Source organism: Cyprinodon tularosa, unplaced genomic scaffold (genome assembly GCF_016077235.1).
Source record: "Cyprinodon tularosa strain WSP-4 unplaced genomic scaffold, ASM1607723v1 ctg889, whole genome shotgun sequence".
NCBI lineage: Eukaryota > Metazoa > Chordata > Actinopteri > Cyprinodontiformes > Cyprinodontidae > Cyprinodon > Cyprinodon tularosa.
Genome location: NW_024039661.1, coordinates 90,975 through 112,249, shown reverse-complemented (window position 1 = coordinate 112,249; position 21,275 = coordinate 90,975). Strand labels below are relative to the sequence as shown.

Sequence of the window (21,275 nt, the reverse complement as noted above, 5' to 3'; positions counted from 1 at the left end):
AAAACTGTGAAAAGCTGTGAAACTGTAATCTAAAGTTTCCAATCTAGATTAATTCAGAGTCGAGGATTTGAGTCTGAATTTGTTAAACCTCTTTGTGAAACGGACCCCTGATAATCAGCTTTGTAGCATCACTTATCAGGTTATAAAATGCATTGCTAGATATCCCAGATTGTATTCCCACTTCATAGACTAATGTTACCTAGATTCCAAAATAGATTAAATTCTTCTTTCCAGGCCACATAAGATTTCCACATACAACAGAATTTTTAAAGAGCTGCAGGCCAGAGAATTTATTATTGAGGACACAGATGTCAACAGTCATGAGAGACTAAATACTTTATTACATGTTTCCACTGTTCCAATGTTCAGATCAGGAGGCATTTATGATATCCTTTGATGAAATCTGTACACTGCAATGTGCATTGATTTTTTTCCTGTATCATTTTACAGCCTAATAATCACGTTTAAAACCATGACTGCTCTGTAATGTATCTCCATTTATCAGGGTTTAATGATGATATTCTGTCTTCATAGTTAAATTTTTCTATGCTTTGCTGAGGGTGCACATACTTTTTGTCTTTTCAATTCAATTCAGTTTATTTCTATAGCGCTAATTTACAACACATGTCATCTCAAGGCACTTTACAGTTCACCAGATTACACAGTCAAATTGATTAATTTATATTTATGCAGCACAGATTCATTAATAAAAATCACCTTTGCATTGAAGGCAGCTTTCAGCATCTTCACCTTTACTGTCCCTAAATTAACAATATTCAGAATATAAGGAACCACATTAGAGACCTTTAAAGTTTTAATCATGCGTTAATAAACAAGATAAGAACTAAGGTACCGCCAAGTTTTATAGCCGATTTCACAGCATTGACTCACAGGCTCCAGGATTCAGCACCAGACAGCTCCTGAAACACGCACTTTTTGACGGCACACAGGTTCTGGAAGGTATCTCTGATTCCAGTGAGAGCTGTAGATCACGCCCTGATGAAGCCAACAGAACCACATCATCTGCAAATAACAGATATGCAATCCTAAGACCACCAAGACACATCCCCTCAACACCTTGGCTGCGCCTAGAAATTCTGTCCATAAAAGTTATAAACAGAATCGGTGACAAAGGGCAACCTTGGTGGAGTCCAACCCTCACTGGAAACAAGTCTGGCTTACTGCCGGCAATGCGGACCAGGCTGTGACACCATTCGTACGAATGCCTTCCTCAGATCCACAAAACACATGTAGACTGGTTGGGCAAACTCCAATGCACCCTCCAGGATCCTGCTGAGGGTGTAGAGCTGATCCAGTGTTCCACTGTCAAGACGAAAACCACACTGCTCCTCCTGAATCCGAGATTCGACTGTCCGACGGACCCTCCTTTCTAGAACCCCGGAATAGACCTTACCAGGGAGGCTTAAGAGTCTGATTCCTCTATAGTGGGAAAACACCCTCCAGTCCCCTTTTTTAAATAGAGGGATCACCACCCCAGTCTGCCAATTCAGGGGAACTGCCCCTGATGTCCATGTAATGTTGCAGAGTCGCATGAACCAACACAGCCCCACAACATCCAGAGCCTTAAGGTACTCAGGGCGAATCTCATCCACCCCCCCGGGGCCAAGGAGCTTTTTAATCACCTCAGTGACCTCAGCACCAGAGATGGGAGAACCCGACCCGGAGCCCCCAGGCTCTGCTTTCTCAATGGAAGACGTGTTGGTGGGATTAAGGAGGTCTTCGAAGAACTCCGCCCACCAACATAAGACATACCGAGTCAAGGTCAGCAGCACACCACCCCCACCATCGGAGCCAACTCACCACCAGGTAGTGTTCGGTTGAGAGCTCCGCCCCTCTCTTCACCCAAGTATCCAAGACATGCGGCCGCAGGTCAGATGAAGCAACAACGAAGTCGATCATTGAACTATGGCCTAGGGTGTCCTGGTGCCAAGAGCACTTATGGACACCCTTATGCTAGAACATGGTGTTGATTATGGACGAGCACAGACGTCCAACAACAGAACACCACTCCAGTTCAGGTCAGGTGGGCCATTCCTTCCAGCCACGCCTCCCCAGGTCTCACTGTCGGTCTCCTTGAGAGGGGCTGGACATTCTTGCCCCTGGTGGAGTCCTTAGGGGGGGCACTCTCCAGAACCCCCCTAAAGACTCCAAAAAGGGGGGGTAATCTGAACTGCTGTTTGGCGCATAAGCACAAATAACAGTCAGAACCCCCACCCCTAACCAACCAAACCCTCCACCAGGATAACGTGGCAGCCCAGGGAGGGATATAGGCCATCATTTCTGATGTATTTATTAGCTGTGAGGTTTTTAATTCTCCATTCTGATAAATGTTCATCACATTTTACTCTGAGGGATGCTCTTGCTTTCTTGACATTTCTTAACACCCACCTAATTTCAAGTGATTCTCACCTATTCTACATACCCAAATGGAAAAGCAAATAATTGAGGCACTGTAAGGCCAAATTACATGTGTGATGCATCAATTGAAAGCTAACACCTTCTAGTTTCTGAAAATATTTAATGATAGTGTGAGTATAACAGAGCTTAAACTGCATCAGTTCAAACATGATTCAAAGTTGATGTTTTTTTCTTCTCGAAAATAATAGGTCTTTTTTAACACCAGTAATAAGGCCATGCTTGAGAATAGAATAGTAATATAGAGTATTACATTATGTATTACATCACATTTGTCCAACATCATGTCAACCACAAACACAGACAATTTCTGACCTTTAGCTTTAACAGTTCCAGAGCTGTGGAGTTTTTAACTTTTTGAGTCATCATCTCCAAACCTCTCCAAATGTGCCAAATGTTTTCTCTATGCTGTGCTTTGCTATTTGACCCATAGAATAACACTGAAGCATTTTGATGGCCACAAAACATTTATGAGGCAAGTATTTTCCCATTTTTTTTCCACTTTCATCTGATGATTGACTGTTGAGGTCACCACCCATTTCAACTGACCGTATGGTTCCTTGATTCAGATACATTTTAGGACATAAAATGAAAAAAATGACAAACTTTGAACTAAATGAAAGTTAAACTATTTAGTAGCTATGACCAGCTAACTTTTCTGATGTAGAAAAACAGGATATTATGTGGCGATTTTTCTCACCGTGGAATATTTTTATCACTAATATGCTGGATTACTTTTAATCTGTGGACCCTTATGGACGAATGGAGTATAAACAATTGAAGATTGGATTTATAAAACGGCTTCTGGACGCCTTCAAAGGGATGTTGTCATGGCTCCTTTTCATGTTTACATTTTGACATGCTGCTATATTTGTGTTAATTGTGCTTTGGTGCTCGCTGTGTCCATAAAATGATCTTGGTGGGGGAATTGTGGAGAATCTAAGCTAATGATGTCCAACGTGTCTGTAGTGGTAAAACTTTTAGCAGTGGAATTTTCATGTTTTCTGTGTTGTTAGTTGTAAACACTTTAATAACGGTGACCAGATACCAGGTGGATGTTGACAGGTTAAGGGGATATAAAGTATCAGTGGAATCTGTGACGTGTCCATTTAGTGAGAATTAGTGAAATAATTAGACACACAAATAATATTAAACTCTTCTATTACTGTAACTATAATCTCATAATTATGACTTCCTGTTAAGCTTTTTGTTTTTATTTTATGGTGAAATGGGTTTACAAAGAATTTATGTACAATGTAAATATAATAAAGAGGATCTTTAATATATTTTTACTGTAGATAAATCCAACCATTTTGAAATAGGTTGCCTAGACTATCCCAAATTATTCAACCTTAATATTTCATATAACATAAAAGCTTTTGTCCTTCATGGCACTTTTCCGCCTTTATATTACTTTCATTTTCATTAGTTTTGAAACTTTGATACTTCTACATGAGCTAAAACTTTAACTTCTTCAAACATATACTTTAATCCTGGAATGTTAGTTCTAATTGAATAAGGATGCTGATAAATAGTGATGGATCCAGTAACACTGATGGGTCGGTGCTTGTGTGGAGCCCATAGATGCTGGTGAAGGTTGTCAGTCATCCAGGTTGCAGTCATTCAAAAAAAAACAAAATAAAAATTAATCCACTGGACTTTGTTTCCAAGTTTGAAGACGTTTGGCTTCCCATCCAGGAAGCTTTTTCATTTTGGTTTTTTAAGCACATTTTGAATCGAAAAAGCTTCCTGGAAGGGAAGCGAAACATCTTCAAAGTTGGAAACAAAGTCCAGTGGATTGATTCTAATTTTCTTTTTTGGAGCCCATAGAGCCACACAGTGTATCAGTCCTAGTGTTGTTTCCAGAAAGTCATGTGACCGATCCAAGAGCTGTTTCTAACTGACTGACTCACTAAACTGGGGTTAAGATCCTATCTGTCAACATGATGCATCTCCTAAAATAATGTCTCATCTTTTGCAGTTTGTCATTGAAATGATGCAACATTATAAAGCCTAAAAGGAATAGGAACGTTTCAGCCGTTTTTTTTATTTTCTTGTTGGTCATCCTTTTCCTCTCAGTTATAACTCAGCTTATCTGAATTAAAGTTAATTTCAAATTGACAGTTTATTTGCTGTTTTTATTGTAATATGATTTAAATTCCAGTCCACAAGCATCCTCATTCACATTTTCCCCTAAATTATCACCTCATGATAAATGTTTACTTTATTTATTGGCTTCATCTAAAAATATCAAAGATATTTTAAATTTAAACATAGATATGAAATAATACAATATAACCTCCAATAATTTCAATGTTATCATTGTTCTAGATCATCAAATCAATTCAGTTTATTCTGTCCAAACAGCTGCCTGTAGTGTCGTTAAATGTCCAGCAGGTGTCAGTATTCAGTGAGACAGAATCAACGCAGCATGGCTTCATCACTACTGACACCTCTGTTCTTTAATTTAAGAAATAAGAAGCGATGTATAATCCTCTGTGATTAAAATTGAAATAAATAATCCTGTGTGAGAGAATAGATTTATTGTAGATTAAGTTGCCAGTTTATACAGGAAATTATTATTCTTCAGGGATAATCTCTAAATAAATCAGATGAAACTGTTCTTAGATCATTTCTTTGACGTCATCGGGGTGAGGACGGCTCGCCTGAGGATCCGAGCATCTCATTGGTCCGCTGCATCACGGTGAAGCCAGTCGACCAATCACAGAGCAGGATGTTGACACGCGGCAGGGTAGTTCACTACTCAACAGGAAGAAGCGGAGGTCCGGCCTGAGAAAAGGGAAATAACCCAAAACGAAGAGGTTCCGACTTCATCCGGACCTAAAGAACCGGTACCGGAACCTACAGGAGATAACAGCTGGCAGAACCGGACCGGAGAGCTGGTTCCGGTACCGGTGATCGCTACAGGTGAGTTAGCATAGTTAGCACCTAGCAGAAGCCAGAACTGCTGACTGGGACAGTTGTTCAGGATCAGAACCGCAGTCAGGCTGAACCCTGCTGGGTCTGAAAGGTTCTGATGGAGGGACTGGTTTCCCCAACAGAACCCTGAAAATAAAACAGCTGTAAGACGGACAGATTTGACCGGGATCCAGGAAGAAATAGGTCCAGTTAGATCCACAGGCGGAACCAGCAGGTCCAATTGGTTCTGATGAGAAAGAAAAGTCTTGATTTAGAGGAGAGAATGAGGGCGTGGCCTCCAGATCACTTCCGCTGACCATTCAAGGCCACTTCCGGTCCGGTTCCAGGGAGACACCCAGAAGAATCGGTGGTGGATGAAATAACATGGCAGATGATGAGGATGATGAGGATGAGGAAGATGATGAAGGCTGGACAGCAGGTTGAAATGGGAGAGAGAGGCAGGGGCGGATTTAGGAAATGTGGGGCCCAAGGCAAAGACAGACAGGGGCCCTCTGAACTGATCTGTTATCCAGATAGAGAAATGTTAGTAGAATAGCCATCCATTATCTGTTCTAGGTTGTGTCCCTCTCTTCTTGTCCCTTTTCTTCTTGTTTTCCTCTCTATGTTTTGTACTCAGCTGACTTTTCATGCTGTCTCTAAAGGAATGAAAGATTTTTTCCAAGCACTAAGCTCACTTAGCTGATTGCTCCTTCCTGTGTTTCCAAAAAGGCCAAAGTAAATAACCCAGTCCTTCTTTTCACTGTAGACAAGCCATGATCTGCTTATCTGTTCTCCATTTTTCATTTGGATGAAATAATAGCTGCATGAATCATGACAGCAGACAAGATAGAGGAGAGCAGGAGGCGGGGTTACCAATCTACTCGCTCTGGAGAGCAGAGTTCGCTGCTTTTAGATGTTGGCGCCAAAGTCTCCAGTAGAAGGGAACAATAAAACAAACAGTATGATAAAATCCGCCCCTCTCATCCAGACACCGAGCCGCCTGCAGCTCTGAGACGGCCTGTTGTTCATCAAAGCAAACAATACCAGCTGACTATAGAGTCTGAGCTGAATTATCCCATCACACTGTCAAGGTTTTTAATCATTATTTTGCTATTCAATTAATCTGTCAATTAGTTTTTCAATTAATCGATTGATAAAAGATTTAAAGGAGATATTTTCTAGAATGAAACTAAAACTTTTCCACCTGAGGAGTTCTGGATAGAGCATATTGATGAACGGAAAGGCAATAAAATCTTAAAACCTACATTTTTACGCCTGTGGTTAAATAAAGCTAAAGGTTTATTGCTCTGTCAACTAAAAGCATGTTTTCGAGTCTCTATAAGGCAGTCAAGGATTAATCGATTACTGAAACAGTTGACCATAATGTCAATAGTGGATAAATCTAATTAATTATTTCAGGCCCAGTTTCCTTCTTCACTAAATACACAGACTTTCAATTTTGATTTCCATGTGAGAGAAGCTTTAGCCTTCACATAAACCTTTTAAACAGAAAAAAGGTAAATGAACACAGATATAAACAAACTTTATATTATTTATAAAGTACAGGAAAACCTGTTAACCCTGCAGGACAGCGGCCCTGAAGGCCCCACCTTTGATAGTAGTAGTAGCATAAAGTAGTTTTTGCTCAGTAGCAGAGCTCAACACTTTAAATGTACATTTCTTTATTAGGTAGCTTAAAATCAAAATAGTTACACACTAAGTAGCGCTGCCTTGATTTTTGCTCCATGAAATGATCCAAATACTCTGAATATCCAGAAACCAGCTGATATTGACGTATAATGCGTGTAGAAAGGGGACATGAACTAAACCTTCAAAGCTCCGCTTCTCACCTCGCCGCAGTCAGCTGAGTTGATCTGAATGAAGCAGGTGTCAAACGTCATTGGTGACATCATGCAAAGGAAGCTCCGCCCACTGCCTCATCGTCCAGTTTGAAGCATGCGGTGTTGGAAGCAGCATCCCTACTGCTGAGGAGTCTGAATCATCTGAATCAGGCGACCTGCAGCAGAGAGGAGGGGGAGTCTATCTAATATTTCTCCCTGACTGAACTTTCAGGAATGATGGAAACCTTTAGCTTGGATCAGAGATTCGCTTTCACGTCTTTTATGGCATCTAGAGACGTTAGCATCTTTCTCTGATGATCCTCGGCCTCAGAAAACGCTTTATCATTTATATTCTGTTTCATTCTTGGTTTTTGCTGTTTGTTGGTGAACAAAGTTCTCTGGGTGTGTTTTCCATAACTAGAGGAAAGATCTCACACAGGCGCAGCATGAGTTACAGCTGCCATGTTGATGGATGCTTTAACACCTACTGCCAGCAGATGGCAGCAGCGTGTTAAAGCGTTTAGTCTGATAGCTGCCAGGGCAAACTTTATTATCAGGCTGGAAAAGGACAAAGGTTTGGAGCATATTGATTTATTTGAAGGAAGGACTGTTAAATGTTTTCATAGTTTCCCTTTTTTTAATACCTGCACTGAATTTTATCTTCTGCCTCAGATTTTTTTCTCTCCCGCTGTTCAGTTTAACTTGAAATGTTTATTTGATAGGGGGAGACACTGAACAGAGCAGCAGGCCCATGTTTGCAGTAGCATCAGATAGTTCGCAGTAGCATCAGATAGTGTCGCAGTAGCATCAGATAGTTCGCAGTAGCATCAGATAGTTTGCAGTAGCATCAGATAGTTCGCAGTAGCATCAGATAGTGTCGCAGTAGCATCAGATAGTTCGCAGTAGCATCAGATAGTTCGCAGTAGCATCAGATAGTTCGCAGCACTGGAACCTAGATGGACTTTTAAAAAGTACCTCTAAAAATGAAAGTAATAGTCATTTAAAATAGCAAAACATAATATTGACAACATTTAAACAAACAGTGAAACATAAAAACATCAAAAATGGTCCAGTTCTGTTTTTGACACAATCAGAGTTTTGTTTGTTTAAATGTTGTTGTATTTTCTCATAGTTTAGTTTGTAAGATTTTTCTGCCTCCTTGTTTTTTACCCTTCAGACAGAAATGTTTCCCAAATCTGCGACAATAAAATGTTCTGTTTTATAGTTTCTCTGATACCAGTGCAGAGTTTCTAGAAAACACAAGAGCCCAGCAACACTGAACCAGCGGTCCCATCCGTTTATCAGCGGTACCGTCTACAAATCAGTGGTACCGTCTATGAACCATTGGTACCGTCTATGAACCAGCGGTGCTGTCTATGAACCAGCGGTACTGTCTATGATCCAGCAGTACTGTCTATGATCCAGCGGTACTATCTATGATCCAGCGGTACTGTCTATGAACCAGCGGTACTGTCTATGATCCAGCGGTGCTGTCTATGATCCAACGGTACTGTCTATGATCCAGCGGTGCTGTCTATGATCCAGCGGTACTGTCTATGAACCAGCGGTGCTGTCTATGATCCAGCGGTACTGTCTATGATCCAGCGGTGCTGTCTATGACCCAGCGGTACTGTCTATGAACCAGCGGTGCTGTCTATGATCCAGCGGTACTGTCTATGATCCAGCGGTGCTGTCTATGATCCAGCGGTACTGTCTATGATCCAGCGGTACTGTCTATGATCCAGCGGTGCTGTCTATGATCCAGCAGTGCTGTCTATGATCCAGCGGTACTGTCTATGATCCAGCAGTACTGTCTATGATCCAGCGGTACTGTCTATGATCCAGCGGTGCTGTCTATGATCCAGCAGTGCTGTCTATGATCCAGCGGTACTGTCTATGAACCAGCGGTACTGTCTATGATCCAGCGGTGCTGTCTATGATCCAGCAGTACTGTCTATGAACCAGCGGTACTGTCTATGATCCAGCGGTGCTGTCTATGATCCAACGGTACTGTCTATGATCCAGCGGTGCTGTCTATGATCCAGCGGTACTGTCTATGAACCAGCGGTGCTGTCTATGATCCAGCGGTACTGTCTATGATCCAGCGGTGCTGTCTATGACCCAGCGGTACTGTCTATGAACCAGCGGTGCTGTCTATGATCCAGCGGTACTGTCTATGATCCAGCGGTGCTGTCTATGATCCAGCGGTACTGTCTATGATCCAGCGGTACTGTCTATGATCCAGCGGTGCTGTCTATGATCCAGCAGTGCTGTCTATGATCCAGCGGTACTGTCTATGATCCAGCAGTACTGTCTATGATCCAGCGGTACTGTCTATGATCCAGCGGTGCTGTCTATGATCCAGCAGTGCTGTCTATGATCCAGCGGTACTGTCTATGAACCAGCGGTACTGTCTATGATCCAGCGGTGCTGTCTATGATCCAGCAGTGCTGTCTATGATCCAGCGGTACTGTCTATGATCCAGCAGTACTGTCTATGATCCAGCGGTACTGTCTATGATCCAGCGGTGCTGTCTATGATCCAGCAGTGCTGTCTATGATCCAGCAGTGCTGTCTATGATCCAGCGGTACTGTCTATGATCCAGCGGTACTGTCTATGATCCAGCGGTGCTGTCTATGATCCAGCGGTGCTGTCTATGATCCAGCGGTACTGTCTATGATCCAGCGGTACTGTCTATGATCCAGCAGTACTGTCTATGATCCAGCGGTACTGTCTATGATCCAGCGGTGCTGTCTATGATCCAGCGGTACTGTCTATGATCCAGCGGTACTGTCTATGATCCAGCAGTACTGTCTATGATCCAGCGGTACTATCTATGATCCAGCAGTACTGTCTATGATCCAGCGGTACTGTCTATGATCCAGCAGTACTGTCTATGATCCAGCGGTACTGTCTATGACCCAGCGGTACTGTCTATGATCCAGCGGTACTGTCTATGATCCAGCAGTACTGTCTATGATCCAGCGGTACTATCTATGATCCAGCAGTACTGTCTATGATCCAGCGGTACTGTCTATGATCCAGCAGTACTGTCTATGATCCAGCGGTACTGTCTATGACCCAGCGGTACTGTCTATGATCCAGCGGTGCTGTCTATGATCCAGCGGTACTGTCTATGATCCAGCGGTACTGTCTATGATCCAGCAGTACTGTCTATGATCCAGCGGTACTATCTATGATCCAGCAGTACTGTCTATGATCCAGCGGTACTGTCTATGATCCAGCAGTACTGTCTATGAACCAGCGGTACTGTCTATGATCCAGCGGTACTGTCTATGACCCAGCGGTACTATCTATGATCCAGCAGTACTGTCTATTATCCAGCGGTACTGTCTATGATCCAGCGGTACTGTCTATGACCCAGCGGTACTGTCTATGATCCAGCGGTACTGTCTATGATCCAGCGGTACTGTCTATGATCCAGCGGTGCTGTCTATGATCCAGCGGTACTGTCTATGATCCAGCGGTGCTGTCTATGATCCAGCGGTACTGTCTATGATCCAGCGGTACTGTCTATGATCCAGCAGTACTGTCTATGATCCAGCGGTGCTGTCTATGATCCAGCAGTGCTGTCTATGATCCAGCGGTACTGTCTATGATCCAGCAGTACTGTCTATGATCCAGCGGTACTGTCTATGATCCAGCGGTGCTGTCTATGATCCAGCGGTACTATCTATGATCCAGCAGTACTGTCTATGATCCAGCGGTACTGTCTATGATCCAGCAGTACTGTCTATGATCCAGCGGTACTGTCTATGATCCAGCGGTGCTGTCTATGATCCAGCGGTACTGTCTATGATCCAGCGGTGCTGTCTATGATCCAGCAGTACTGTCTATGAACCAGCGGTACTGTCTATGATCCAGCGGTGCTGTCTATGATCCAGCGGTACTGTCTATGAACCAGCGGTACTGTCTATGAACCAGCGGTACTGTCTATGATCCAGCAGTACTGTCTATGAACCAGCGGTGCTGTCTATGATCCAGCGGTACTGTCTATGATCCAGCAGTACTGTCTATGAACCAGCGGTGCTGTCTATGATCCAGCAGTACTGTCTATGATCCAGCGGTACTGTCTATGATCCAGCGGTGCTGTCTATGATCCAGCGGTACTGTCTATGATCCAGCGGTGCTGTCTATGATCCAGCGGTGCTGTCTATGATCCAGCGGTGCTGTCTATGATCCAGCGGTGCTGTCTATGAACCAGCGGTGCTGTCTATGATCCAGCGGTACTGTCTATGATCCAGCGGTGCTGTCTATGATCCAGCGGTGCTGTCTATGATCCAGCGGTGCTGTCTATGATCCAGCGGTACTGTCTATGATCCAGCGGTGCTGTCTATGATCCAGCGGTGCTGTCTATGATCCAGCGGTGCTGTCTATGACCCAGCGGTGCTGTCTATGACCCAGCGGTACTGTCTATGATCCAGCGGTACTGTCTATGATCCAGCGGTACTGTCTATGATCCAGCGGTACTGTCTATGACCCAGCGGTACTGTCTATGATCCAGCGGTGCTGTCTATGATCCAGCGGTGCTGTCTATGATCCAGCGGTACTGTCTATGATCCAGCGGTACTGTCTATGATCCAGCGGTACTGTCTATGATCCAGCGGTACTGTCTATGATCCAGCGGTACTGTCTATGAACCAGCGGTACTGTCTATGATCCAGCGGTACTGTCTATGATCCAGCGGTACTGTCTATGACCCAGCGGTACTGTCTATGATCCAGCGGTACTGTCTATGATCCAGCGGTACTGTCTATGATCCAGCGGTACTGTCTATGAACCAGCGGTACTGTCTATGAACCAGCGGTACTGTCTATGAACCAGCGGTACTGTCTATGAACCAGCGGTACTGTCTATGAACCATCGGTACTGTCTATGAACCATCGGTACTGTCTATGAACCAGCGGTGCTGTCTATGAACCATCGGTGCTGTCTATGATCCAGCGGTGCTGTCTATGATCCAGCGGTGCTGTCTATGACCCATCGGTGCTGTCTGTGAACCATTGGTACTGTCTGTGAACCATTGGTACTGTCAGTGAACCAGTGGTACTGTCTGTGAACCAGTGGTACTGTCTATGAACCATTGGTACTGTCTGTGAACCATTGGTACTGTCTATGACCCAGCGGTACTGTCTATGATCCAGCGGTACTGTCTATGATCCAGCGGTACTGTCTATGAACCATCGGTACTGTCTATGAACCAGCGGTACTGTCTATGATCCAACGGTACTGTCTATGATCCAGCGGTACTGTCTATGATCCAACGGTACTGTCTATGATCCAGCGGTACTGTCTATGATCCAACGGTACTGTCTATGATCCAGCGGTACTGTCTATGATCCAACGGTACTGTCTATGATCCAGCGGTACTGTCTATGATCCAGCGGTACTGTCTATGATCCAACGGTACTGTCTATGATCCAGCTGTACTGTCTGTGAACCATTGGTACCGTCTATGAACCATTGGTACCGTCTATGAACCATTGGTACCGTCTATGAACCATTGGTACTGTCTGTGAACCATTGGTACCGTCTATGAACCATTGGTACCGTCTATGAACCATTGGTACCGTCTATGAACCATTGGTACCGTCTATGAACCATTGGTACTGTCTATGAACCATTGGTACTGTCTATGAACCATTGGTACTGTCTTTGGACAAACAGAGAACATAGCGCAGAATTAGAAGCAGCTGGAGACAGACTGGTCTGAGCGCCGAATCACCAGGAGAACCAGAAACTCTCTTTGTGTGACCCGGATCAGTAGAGTCTGGGTGTTCATGGTTCTGATCCAGGAACCCTCTGTTCCTCTTCCAGGTTTCCTTTGGATGGCTGATTAACCCCCCCACCATCACCACCACCACCTCTGTCAGGAGCCATGAGTGCTGAGCCGGACCCGCTGGCCGTGGTGAACCAGCTGAGAGACCTGGCCTCGGACCCCATGAACCGCAGAGCCATCGTGGAGGACCATGGCTGCCTGCCGGGCCTCATTCTGTTCTTGGACCACCCTAACCCTCAGGTGGTCTACTCCGCCCTGCTGGTGAGTCCTCCTCAGTCCTGATGGGAGTTTCTACTCCTTCCTGTAGCTCAGGTTTGCTAACGTCAGTGTTGGGCACGTTACTTTGAAAAAGTAATTAGTTATTGTTACTAGTTATTCCTCCCAAAAAGTAACTGAGTTACTGAGTTATTACACAATAAAAGTATCTAGTTACTAGTAAAAGTAACGGTGTAAATATCGGTGTAAATATCATCAGGCTGCATCACCTCTTTTTAACAGGGCGTTCACATCTGGTGAGTGAATGAAATTAAAGGAATAGTACACCCAAAACATGATTAGCCTTCATTTTCTACTCACCCCCATGCTGAACAACACTCTGGAGTACTTTTTTGATATCTCAAATGCATCTGGAGATCTGGGAGGCTTCTTGCTGTCTGCTGACATTCAAATAATGGAGGTCTATGGCGCCCGAGGCAGAAAGGTCCATAAAAGTCCACAAAAAACGTGTCAATATTCCTCCATACTGCTCGTCCAATGTATTCCAAGTGTCCTGAGTGGGTAGCGTCCAGAATTTACTCGAAACGAAGTCATTTAGAATGTTTTTAGAGCATAAACAGTAGTGTACAGGATTTCCTGAAAGCGCGTTCACGAGCCTACGGAAACCGGGGCAGACCAAACCAGATGAAAGTGCGCATTCAGCTCGGCAAAGAACTCATGCTCTTCCTCAACACTGAAGTCCTCAGACATTTTTCTTTCGTTGTTTCTTTCTTTGCACAGGTAAACAGCACATTTCTTCTTCTACGCTTGCATTATTGGCAGAGCAGACGCTGAATGCGCACTTTCATCTGGTTTGGTCTGCCGGCTTCCGTAGACTCGTGAACGCGCATGTGCGCGCTTTCAGGAAATCCTGTACACTACTGTTTATGCTCTAAAAACATTCTAAATGACTTCGTTTCGAGTAAATTCTGGACGCTACCCACTCAGGACACTTGGAATACATTGGACGAGCAGTATGGAGGAATATTGACACGTTTTTTGTGGACTTTTATGGACCTTTCTGCCTCGGGCGCCATAGACCTCCATTATTTGAATGTCAGCAGACAGCAAGAAGCCTCCCAGATCTCCAGATGCATTTGAGATATCAAAAAAGTACTCCAGAGTGTTGTTCAGCATGGAGGTGAGTAGAAAATGAAGGCTAATCATGTTTTGGGTGTACTATTCCTTTAATAACTGGGGATGTCTAATTCTGAAATCCTGTGTGTTTGGGTTGTTATAGATACTGCAACATCTATCTATCCATCCATCCATCCATCCATCCATCCATCCATCCATCCATCCATCCATCATCCATCCATCATCCTTCCATCTCTTTTTGCTTCACTCTCACATCAGTCCTTCCTCTCTGTCCATCCCTATCTTATAGTATCCTCTTAACTACAAGCTGAGCTAGCATCTCCTCAGGTCAAAGTTAAAAAGGTCTGTTAGCATTTCTCAGGTTGTCATAGTAACAAGTATTACCAACGTTACGGTTATGGTGACTGACTTTGCTAGTTCCTAATAACAGCTTAAACTGCAGCTTTACCTGAATGAGTTTCCCAGACCAGACGAATGATCTCTAAACACCAGAAGCTCGTGGCTTTTAGGTCGGCCTAAAACACAGCAGCCAGCAGGATGGAGGATTTTAGAAGTGAGTAATCAGCTCGGTGGTTCTGATCCAGCTCAGACTGACTCTCATTATTTATTTCAGTTTTTTAGGTTTCCTGCAAACAACTTCTATTCATCCAATATCTTTGGTTGTAGAGTTTTACTCCTTGTAGAACTAGATGTTCTGTTCGGATCTCAGTATCCTGAGAACTCTAAACAGAACCAGAGAATCTCTTCTCTGATTGGCCAATCACTTTCCAATCAGTCTGAGCTGTGTGGATGGTGTCCATACCTGCAGCAGGAGGATCAGTTTCACCCACAGCTATCTATGATCTAAGGAAGCCTGAGTGGTCCAGAGTATTATAGGATCTGATGGATTGCTTCTCTCTGTGTCTCCAGGCGATTCGATACCTTGCAGAATGTGGACCCAACAGGGAGAAGCTGAAGACAGAGCTTGGAATGATGCTGAGCCTGCAGAACGTTATGCAGAAGTGAGTGACAGATCCCACATGTTGAGATTATTTAGTCTGACATGAAGGACGGAGATTCTACTGTAGAACCTGAGAGGTCCAGTCTAGCTGAGAGGATCCCTGCTCTCAGCCATATGCCGCTATTAATGTCTGTTATCATATTTAGTGTTAGAATTCGACATCAGCTCTATTAAGGCCGATTAAGGTCTGATCCAACTGTTGGACCCGGTGGGTTCAGGTCTAATGAATCTGAACCTTACTGCAGGTCCACCACTCCAGGAGAGACCAAACTGCTGGCCTCAGAGATCTATGAGCTCCTGCAGGCGGCGGGCAGCACGGAGGCCGCAGCGGCGCCTGTTAGTGGCCGACGAAAAGCTCAGTTCTTCTTGGGCTCCAGCAACAAGAAAGCCAAGACGGTGATCTTGCAGATTGACGGCCTGGATGACCCGGTCGGTTCCAGAACCTTCAGAGATAAACGCTGCAGAGAAAGCTGCCGGTTTCTGACGCTCTGCCTCTCTGCAGGGTCGGCGGAGTCTCTGTGAGGAGGCCCTGCTGAAGATCCGTGGAGTCATAAGTTTCACCTTCCAGATGGCTGTGAAGAGATGCATTGTCCGGATCCGGTCCGACCTCAAGGCCGAGGTGAGGCGGGTTCTATACAGTCCACTCTGACCAAGTTTCTCCATAAAGGAATCAGGCTTTACAGTAAATGATTAGAGAAGTTAAATCCTCAGAATAAATGGAAATTACATTAAAAACAGAAACAAAACCAGATTTTCCTCCCATGTTGCTCCGAATGAGCAGGGGATGGTTCCTCTGGGTCCTAATGCCAGGCATATTTACTCTGTGCCTGAAAATCACAGTATTTTTGTGAAATACATTTTTCTACCTTGTAAACTAAAATGTTTGACGATGTCATTTATGTGCATCAATAGATACAATATAGCTTGATTTTTTGGCTTCTGGTTCTTGTTTTTTTTTTATCTGATTGGTCCCAATGTGAAAGGGTCCCCTGACGATGTGTGTCTCTTGGTGTTCCAGGCGCTGGCGTCTGCCATCGCCGCCACTGAGGTCATGACTGCTCAGCAGGTGGTGAAGGCGGAGAACGGAGAAGAGGTCAGGTCACCTGATAAATTACTATTTCCTATTTCTTTCGTACCAGTGGGGGCTTATCAAAATGTATGTTGACCTACTCGCCCTGGTCATCATAATCTGGACCATGTCCTGATGGCCTCTCATAACTCTGTCCTTTCTAATCATATTTTAATAAACTCTGAGTTTAATCTAACAGAGCCCTCCAACCAAGGATATGTTTTCATTACAGTAGATCATTATCAGACAAACGTGTTACATCTTTTAAAGATGCTCTTCCATATTTAATGCCCGCTCTACCTCAGAACCACCAGCAGAGGGCAGCGATTTAAATTCTACCCTTTCAACAATTGATGCCCCTTTAGACGGTGGTACTTCCTCGTGTTTGGAAGAAGCTGACAGGGCAGAAATCTATTTACTCAATTTATCAAATTTTCTGTTTTCAGATATTTAATTTTTGAAAAATCAGTATTTATTTAACAATAAAACACAATTGAACATTGACTTTCTTTGATACAGGTGAAGATTTCTTGTTTGAAGCAACCTTTAAACTGAAGTAACGTTGAAAAACATTTTTCTATGATTGAGAAACTTTTTATTGTCATTGAAGGATTTTTAATTAATTTAAGTAATTTTTTGTTTAAAGAGATTTATTCTGTGATTGAATAATAAATATCCTACCCATTATGTGATCCAAATAAAAAGAAAACATGACTTCAATCAACAATTTGCTTCAAACTAAAAATCTTCACTTCTATCCAAAGAAAAACATTTTCAAAGAAAGCGTTCAAATGTGTTTTTCCTTTTCTTGATTATATTTTTGCCTTCAAACACCTTTTTAGCTTTGATTGTAAAGTATTTTTTTATTGAAAAATATTTTTCTTTTTGATTGAATAATAAAGAAACAAATCTAACATGTTTTAGAAGCAGCTTCACGTCATGGATTGAGTTGAACTTTAAATTCAGGTCATCTCCCTGAACAGATGTTTAAAATAAAAGTTAGCTTTACAAAGTTAAGCTAAGTTTTTGTTATCATGAAACCAAAGCAGGAAAAAAGAAAAAAAACCTTAAATTAGATTTTGAATGTAAAATTCAAAAGAGGCTCCCTCTCTGGTTTGGTTCAGAGCTGTTTCAGGATAAGAACAGATCTTCTATAGATGCTTTTATAGATAAACTGAAGTCCAGCCTTAGTTCTATAATGTTTGAGAAAGTTGATTCCAGTTGTGATTAGAGACCAGGTCTGTCTCATTATTCCTCCATTAAACCTGAGCTACAGAGATGTTGTTATATTAAAGACCAGCAGGTATGTGGACCTCTGCCCTGTGTGAGGGCAGTGGGGCTGAACAGACTCGGGTCCAGCTTTAATCCTAGTTGATCTATTTTTGTTTCCAGGTTCTGATCCACTTCCCTGAGGGCAGTTCTGTGCAGGTGGAGCAGAACATGGACCTGCCAGAGTACCTCCCGGAGGAGGAGAGTCCGTCTCCAGAACCCGACAAGGCAGTTAGCCGGATGGGAACGGGCCAAGAGGGAACCAGCTGGCTCGGAGCCGCCGCCAACTTCCTGTCCCGCTCCTTCTACTGGTGATCCGACAGAACCCGCCTCGTCCAACCGCCGTCCCCTTCCTCCGTTCAAACCATCCGTTGCCTCTCAGAACCAGAACCAGCGGCAAACCTTCCAGCTGAACCAGAATAAAACTCTCAGCTGTTGGACTCACACCAGAGTGTCTTAATGAGCAGGAAAAGTTCTGCTGGAACCAGAACAAACGAGTCAGAACAAAAAGCCCAAAGGTTTTCCCAGTTTTCCTTTTAACTCCTATGAGGGACCCAGTGATAAAACTGATGTTTGCAGCAGGTTCTGATCAGGAACGATGAGACCAGAACGTCCTGCTGAGTGTTTAACCATTTTCCCAGGTTCAGGTCCTGTTTCTCTCTGTTTGCCTCAGGAGAGTTCTGCGGTTTTCCTCCCTGGAGTCGTCCGGCTGGGATCAGAACCACCTCTATCTGATGTTAGCTGAGAACTTAGAGACGTGACCCACCTCAGAGACCCGGTTTATCACCTGTTTGCAAAATGTCGTCATGTTTACATGTTTCCTGACTGAATGCCTTGAAGTTTACTGGAACAGATGTTACCTGTCCACTGGTTCCCAGTCCTGGAGCCCAGACTGGGAGCCAGTTGGACCAGACGGTTCCTGTTGAGCATACTGAACATCAGAGAGCTGCCAAGAATTTAAAGGTTAAATCCGTCTGTCAGATTTGAAGAGGAAACGATCCAAGTTGTTCCTGGAAAACATTTCAGTAAAGTTTAAAAAACTTCCCAGTTTTCCAGAATCGAACAGAAACTTTTCCTTGGAGCTTCGACTGATTTCCTGACCTGATGTGGCTTTTCCTGCTGTCTGCTTCTAGACCCGTAACCCCTAACGATTATTGTTGCTCTGCCACCAACATTCTTCTGGCTCCGCCCCCTTTGTTACTCCTTTGATCAGAACCGGTCCAGATCAGCTCTTCTGGCCCATTTTCAGTTCTGGTTTCCAACTAATCCTTATTGTGGTTTAATGTTGGTTCCAGACCAAAACCTGAAATTCTTGAAGTAAAACTTTGGACCTGATCAAAACTCTAGAACCAAAGTTCTACAGTTTGACGGTTTCCATGGAGACCAGCTTTGACCAAAGGGTTAGGAGCGATCCAGTGGTGGGTCCAGTGAAACTCAGGCCAACAGGATCCAGTTCCAGAACCATCAGACTCCGTTTTCTGCTGTGTTCTTTGTTCAGTCCCGGTCCTGTCAGGTTCTAACCGGACTGTTCCGGTTCTTTCTTCTGATTCCGACTGGACCATGTTAACCCTTCCTCCTCTTCTTCCTCAGCGTGCAGCGTGTGAATAAAGTCGTTCAGTCTGAAACCCGTCTCTTCTTCTTTATTCATGTAAACCGGGTCCGTCGGTACCAGTGAGCTGCTGCTGAAACTGGGTGGACTGGTGAGATGGTTCTGTCAGAACCTTAATAGAATGTGAGGGCTACGGTTCTGTTGGATCTGAAGTCCATCTGGTCTTCATGATGAGGGCTGTGGTTGGAGAACATCTAGAAAACCATCTAGAAGTGGAGGATCTAGTGGGGAACTTTGGTCTTGGACCTTAAAAATGGAGCAGTGATACCTGGCAGAACCTCCTGGTCCAAAAACAGTCACATGCTGAATCCAGAACCTTTAGCCTCCTTCTGGGGGTTCTACTTAGAAAGAAAAAAAACTAGTGAAGGAGGTAAAGATCAGATTCTAATGGTGGCCCATCTGGACCCCAAATGGTTCCTCATTTTATTAAAGTGTTCATCTCTATTTGGTCTGTCAGGTTCTGATATCCAGGACCAGGAGATCATGGAGAACCTCTGGGTTCTCCATGATCTCCTGGTGGGAGTGAGAGTAGATGAATTTGGCCTTATTAGATTTATAGGCTCAGGTTACCTAGTCTAAGGTAAATTAATATAATGTGCGCATAGGGAACTAAAACAGCTTTCCTTTTATTAGATGACACCCAAATTGTAGTTAAATGCTGAAACTGTGGTCTTGAGTGAGAACATTTGGTCTGTGAAGCTTTGATTGTGATTACTTTGATCTCTAATTAATGATAGATCATCAATTCTAGATGCTCTCTGAGTCACCTGGTCCTTCAAAGATGTGCCGCTTTCTGTGTTTAAAGTTACCTGTAAAAACGGTAACTTATCAGGGGGAGTTGTTAGGTTAATTCTTTATACATCATGTGCACTGGTATTTTGTTAGTCAGATTAGACAGAGCAGAAGGCCTTCCTTCACATTGTGGATGTCACGGTGTGTACGGAGGTCATCTAATCAGGACAGCCTTCCTGTCTTTAGAAACACACAGGATATGGGCACATCTTGGAGCCGGACAGATAAAGGAGAGCTATGTGTAATCCTGAGGCATAGAGACAAGATGCATGAAGGTCAGGGCATGGATGGCGTGTCAGTTTCTGATATGGACAGCTGAGCATCCACCTGATGCAACACATAGACTCATGAGCTATAAGAAGCAGGAGATGACCTTGTTCGGGGCTCAAACTTTGCCGGACGCTCGCGGACGTGATTTTTGAGCTCACAGCTGTGCAGCTCCAAGCATTTTTCTCTGTCCTGTAACGACCTGATCTGGAATAAACTCTGTTACTTTTTACTCCTGTTTTTATTGTCCTTTTTTAATCTTTTTTATGGTTTTACCCAGTTTGAGTTAAGAGTAGTAAATAACTTGCTCCCAGGAAAAGAACCGTGAGGAAGCCCTGAGGCGCATCAGCTTTTTAGGGGACATAACTTCCATATTGAACTTTACAATAGGCCCAGAACTTTCCAACAGGAGGAACCAGAACCACATCAGAACTTGGCCTGGTGCGTCCCCGTCCTGAGAGCTCTGCTGTCCCTCATGGTTCTGATCCAGCCTCACCTCCTTAGGATGTCCTCTGGTTTTACAGAAGCCTGTTTATCAGCAGCAGGATGGGGGAGAACCATGGAAGGTTCTATACCCAACCTCCACCAGCAGGGGGCGCCTCAGAACCGAGCTGATCTGACTTCTTGATTCTATGGAAATATTTGGACTGTAAAGGCGATGGGTATGGGAATAATTCTGGGCCTAACAGGTTCCTCACCCTCGGTCCAAGAACTACTGGCCTATTTCACAGCAGAACCTTCAGGTTCAGTTCTAGTGGCTGTTTTGGGTCAGTGGTGTTCAGAACCTAGAGGCCCCTCATCATTTGGACCCCTCTTTCAGCTCTGACTCGGGACCAGCTGCCTTCTGAACCGGTCCATTCTGGTGAGACTGAGAACAGACCCGCCTGTGTTCTGTGAGACCGAGGCGGTCCGATTGGATC

General features: G+C 44.0%; 1 protein-coding gene across 1 annotated transcript; it reads left to right on the top strand.

Annotated features, from left to right (window-relative positions):
• The first annotated feature begins 5,162 nt into the window (after positions 1-5,162).
• LOC119775664 (armadillo repeat-containing protein 1-like) lies at positions 5,163-19,312 on the top strand. The gene is made up of 7 exons (XM_038273722.1): positions 5,163-5,364; positions 13,035-13,257; positions 15,259-15,350; positions 15,595-15,778; positions 15,852-15,968; positions 16,368-16,442; positions 17,811-19,312. Exons 2-7 carry the CDS (start codon positions 13,096-13,098, stop codon positions 18,000-18,002), a joined length of 822 nt encoding a protein of 273 aa, XP_038129650.1. The 5' UTR covers positions 5,163-5,364; positions 13,035-13,095; the 3' UTR covers positions 18,003-19,312.
• The last annotated feature ends 1,963 nt before the right edge of the window (positions 19,313-21,275 follow it).

Coding starts and splice junctions, on each gene's coding strand:
- LOC119775664 (XM_038273722.1), top strand. CDS start 13,096: ATGAGTGCTGAGCCGGACCCGCTGGCCGTGGTGAACCAGCTGAGAGAC. Junction 13,258..15,258: donor TGGTCTACTCCGCCCTGCTG/GTGAGTCCTCCT, acceptor CTGTGTCTCCAG/GCGATTCGATACCTTGCAGA. Junction 15,779..15,851: donor TTGACGGCCTGGATGACCCG/GTCGGTTCCAGA, acceptor GCCTCTCTGCAG/GGTCGGCGGAGTCTCTGTGA.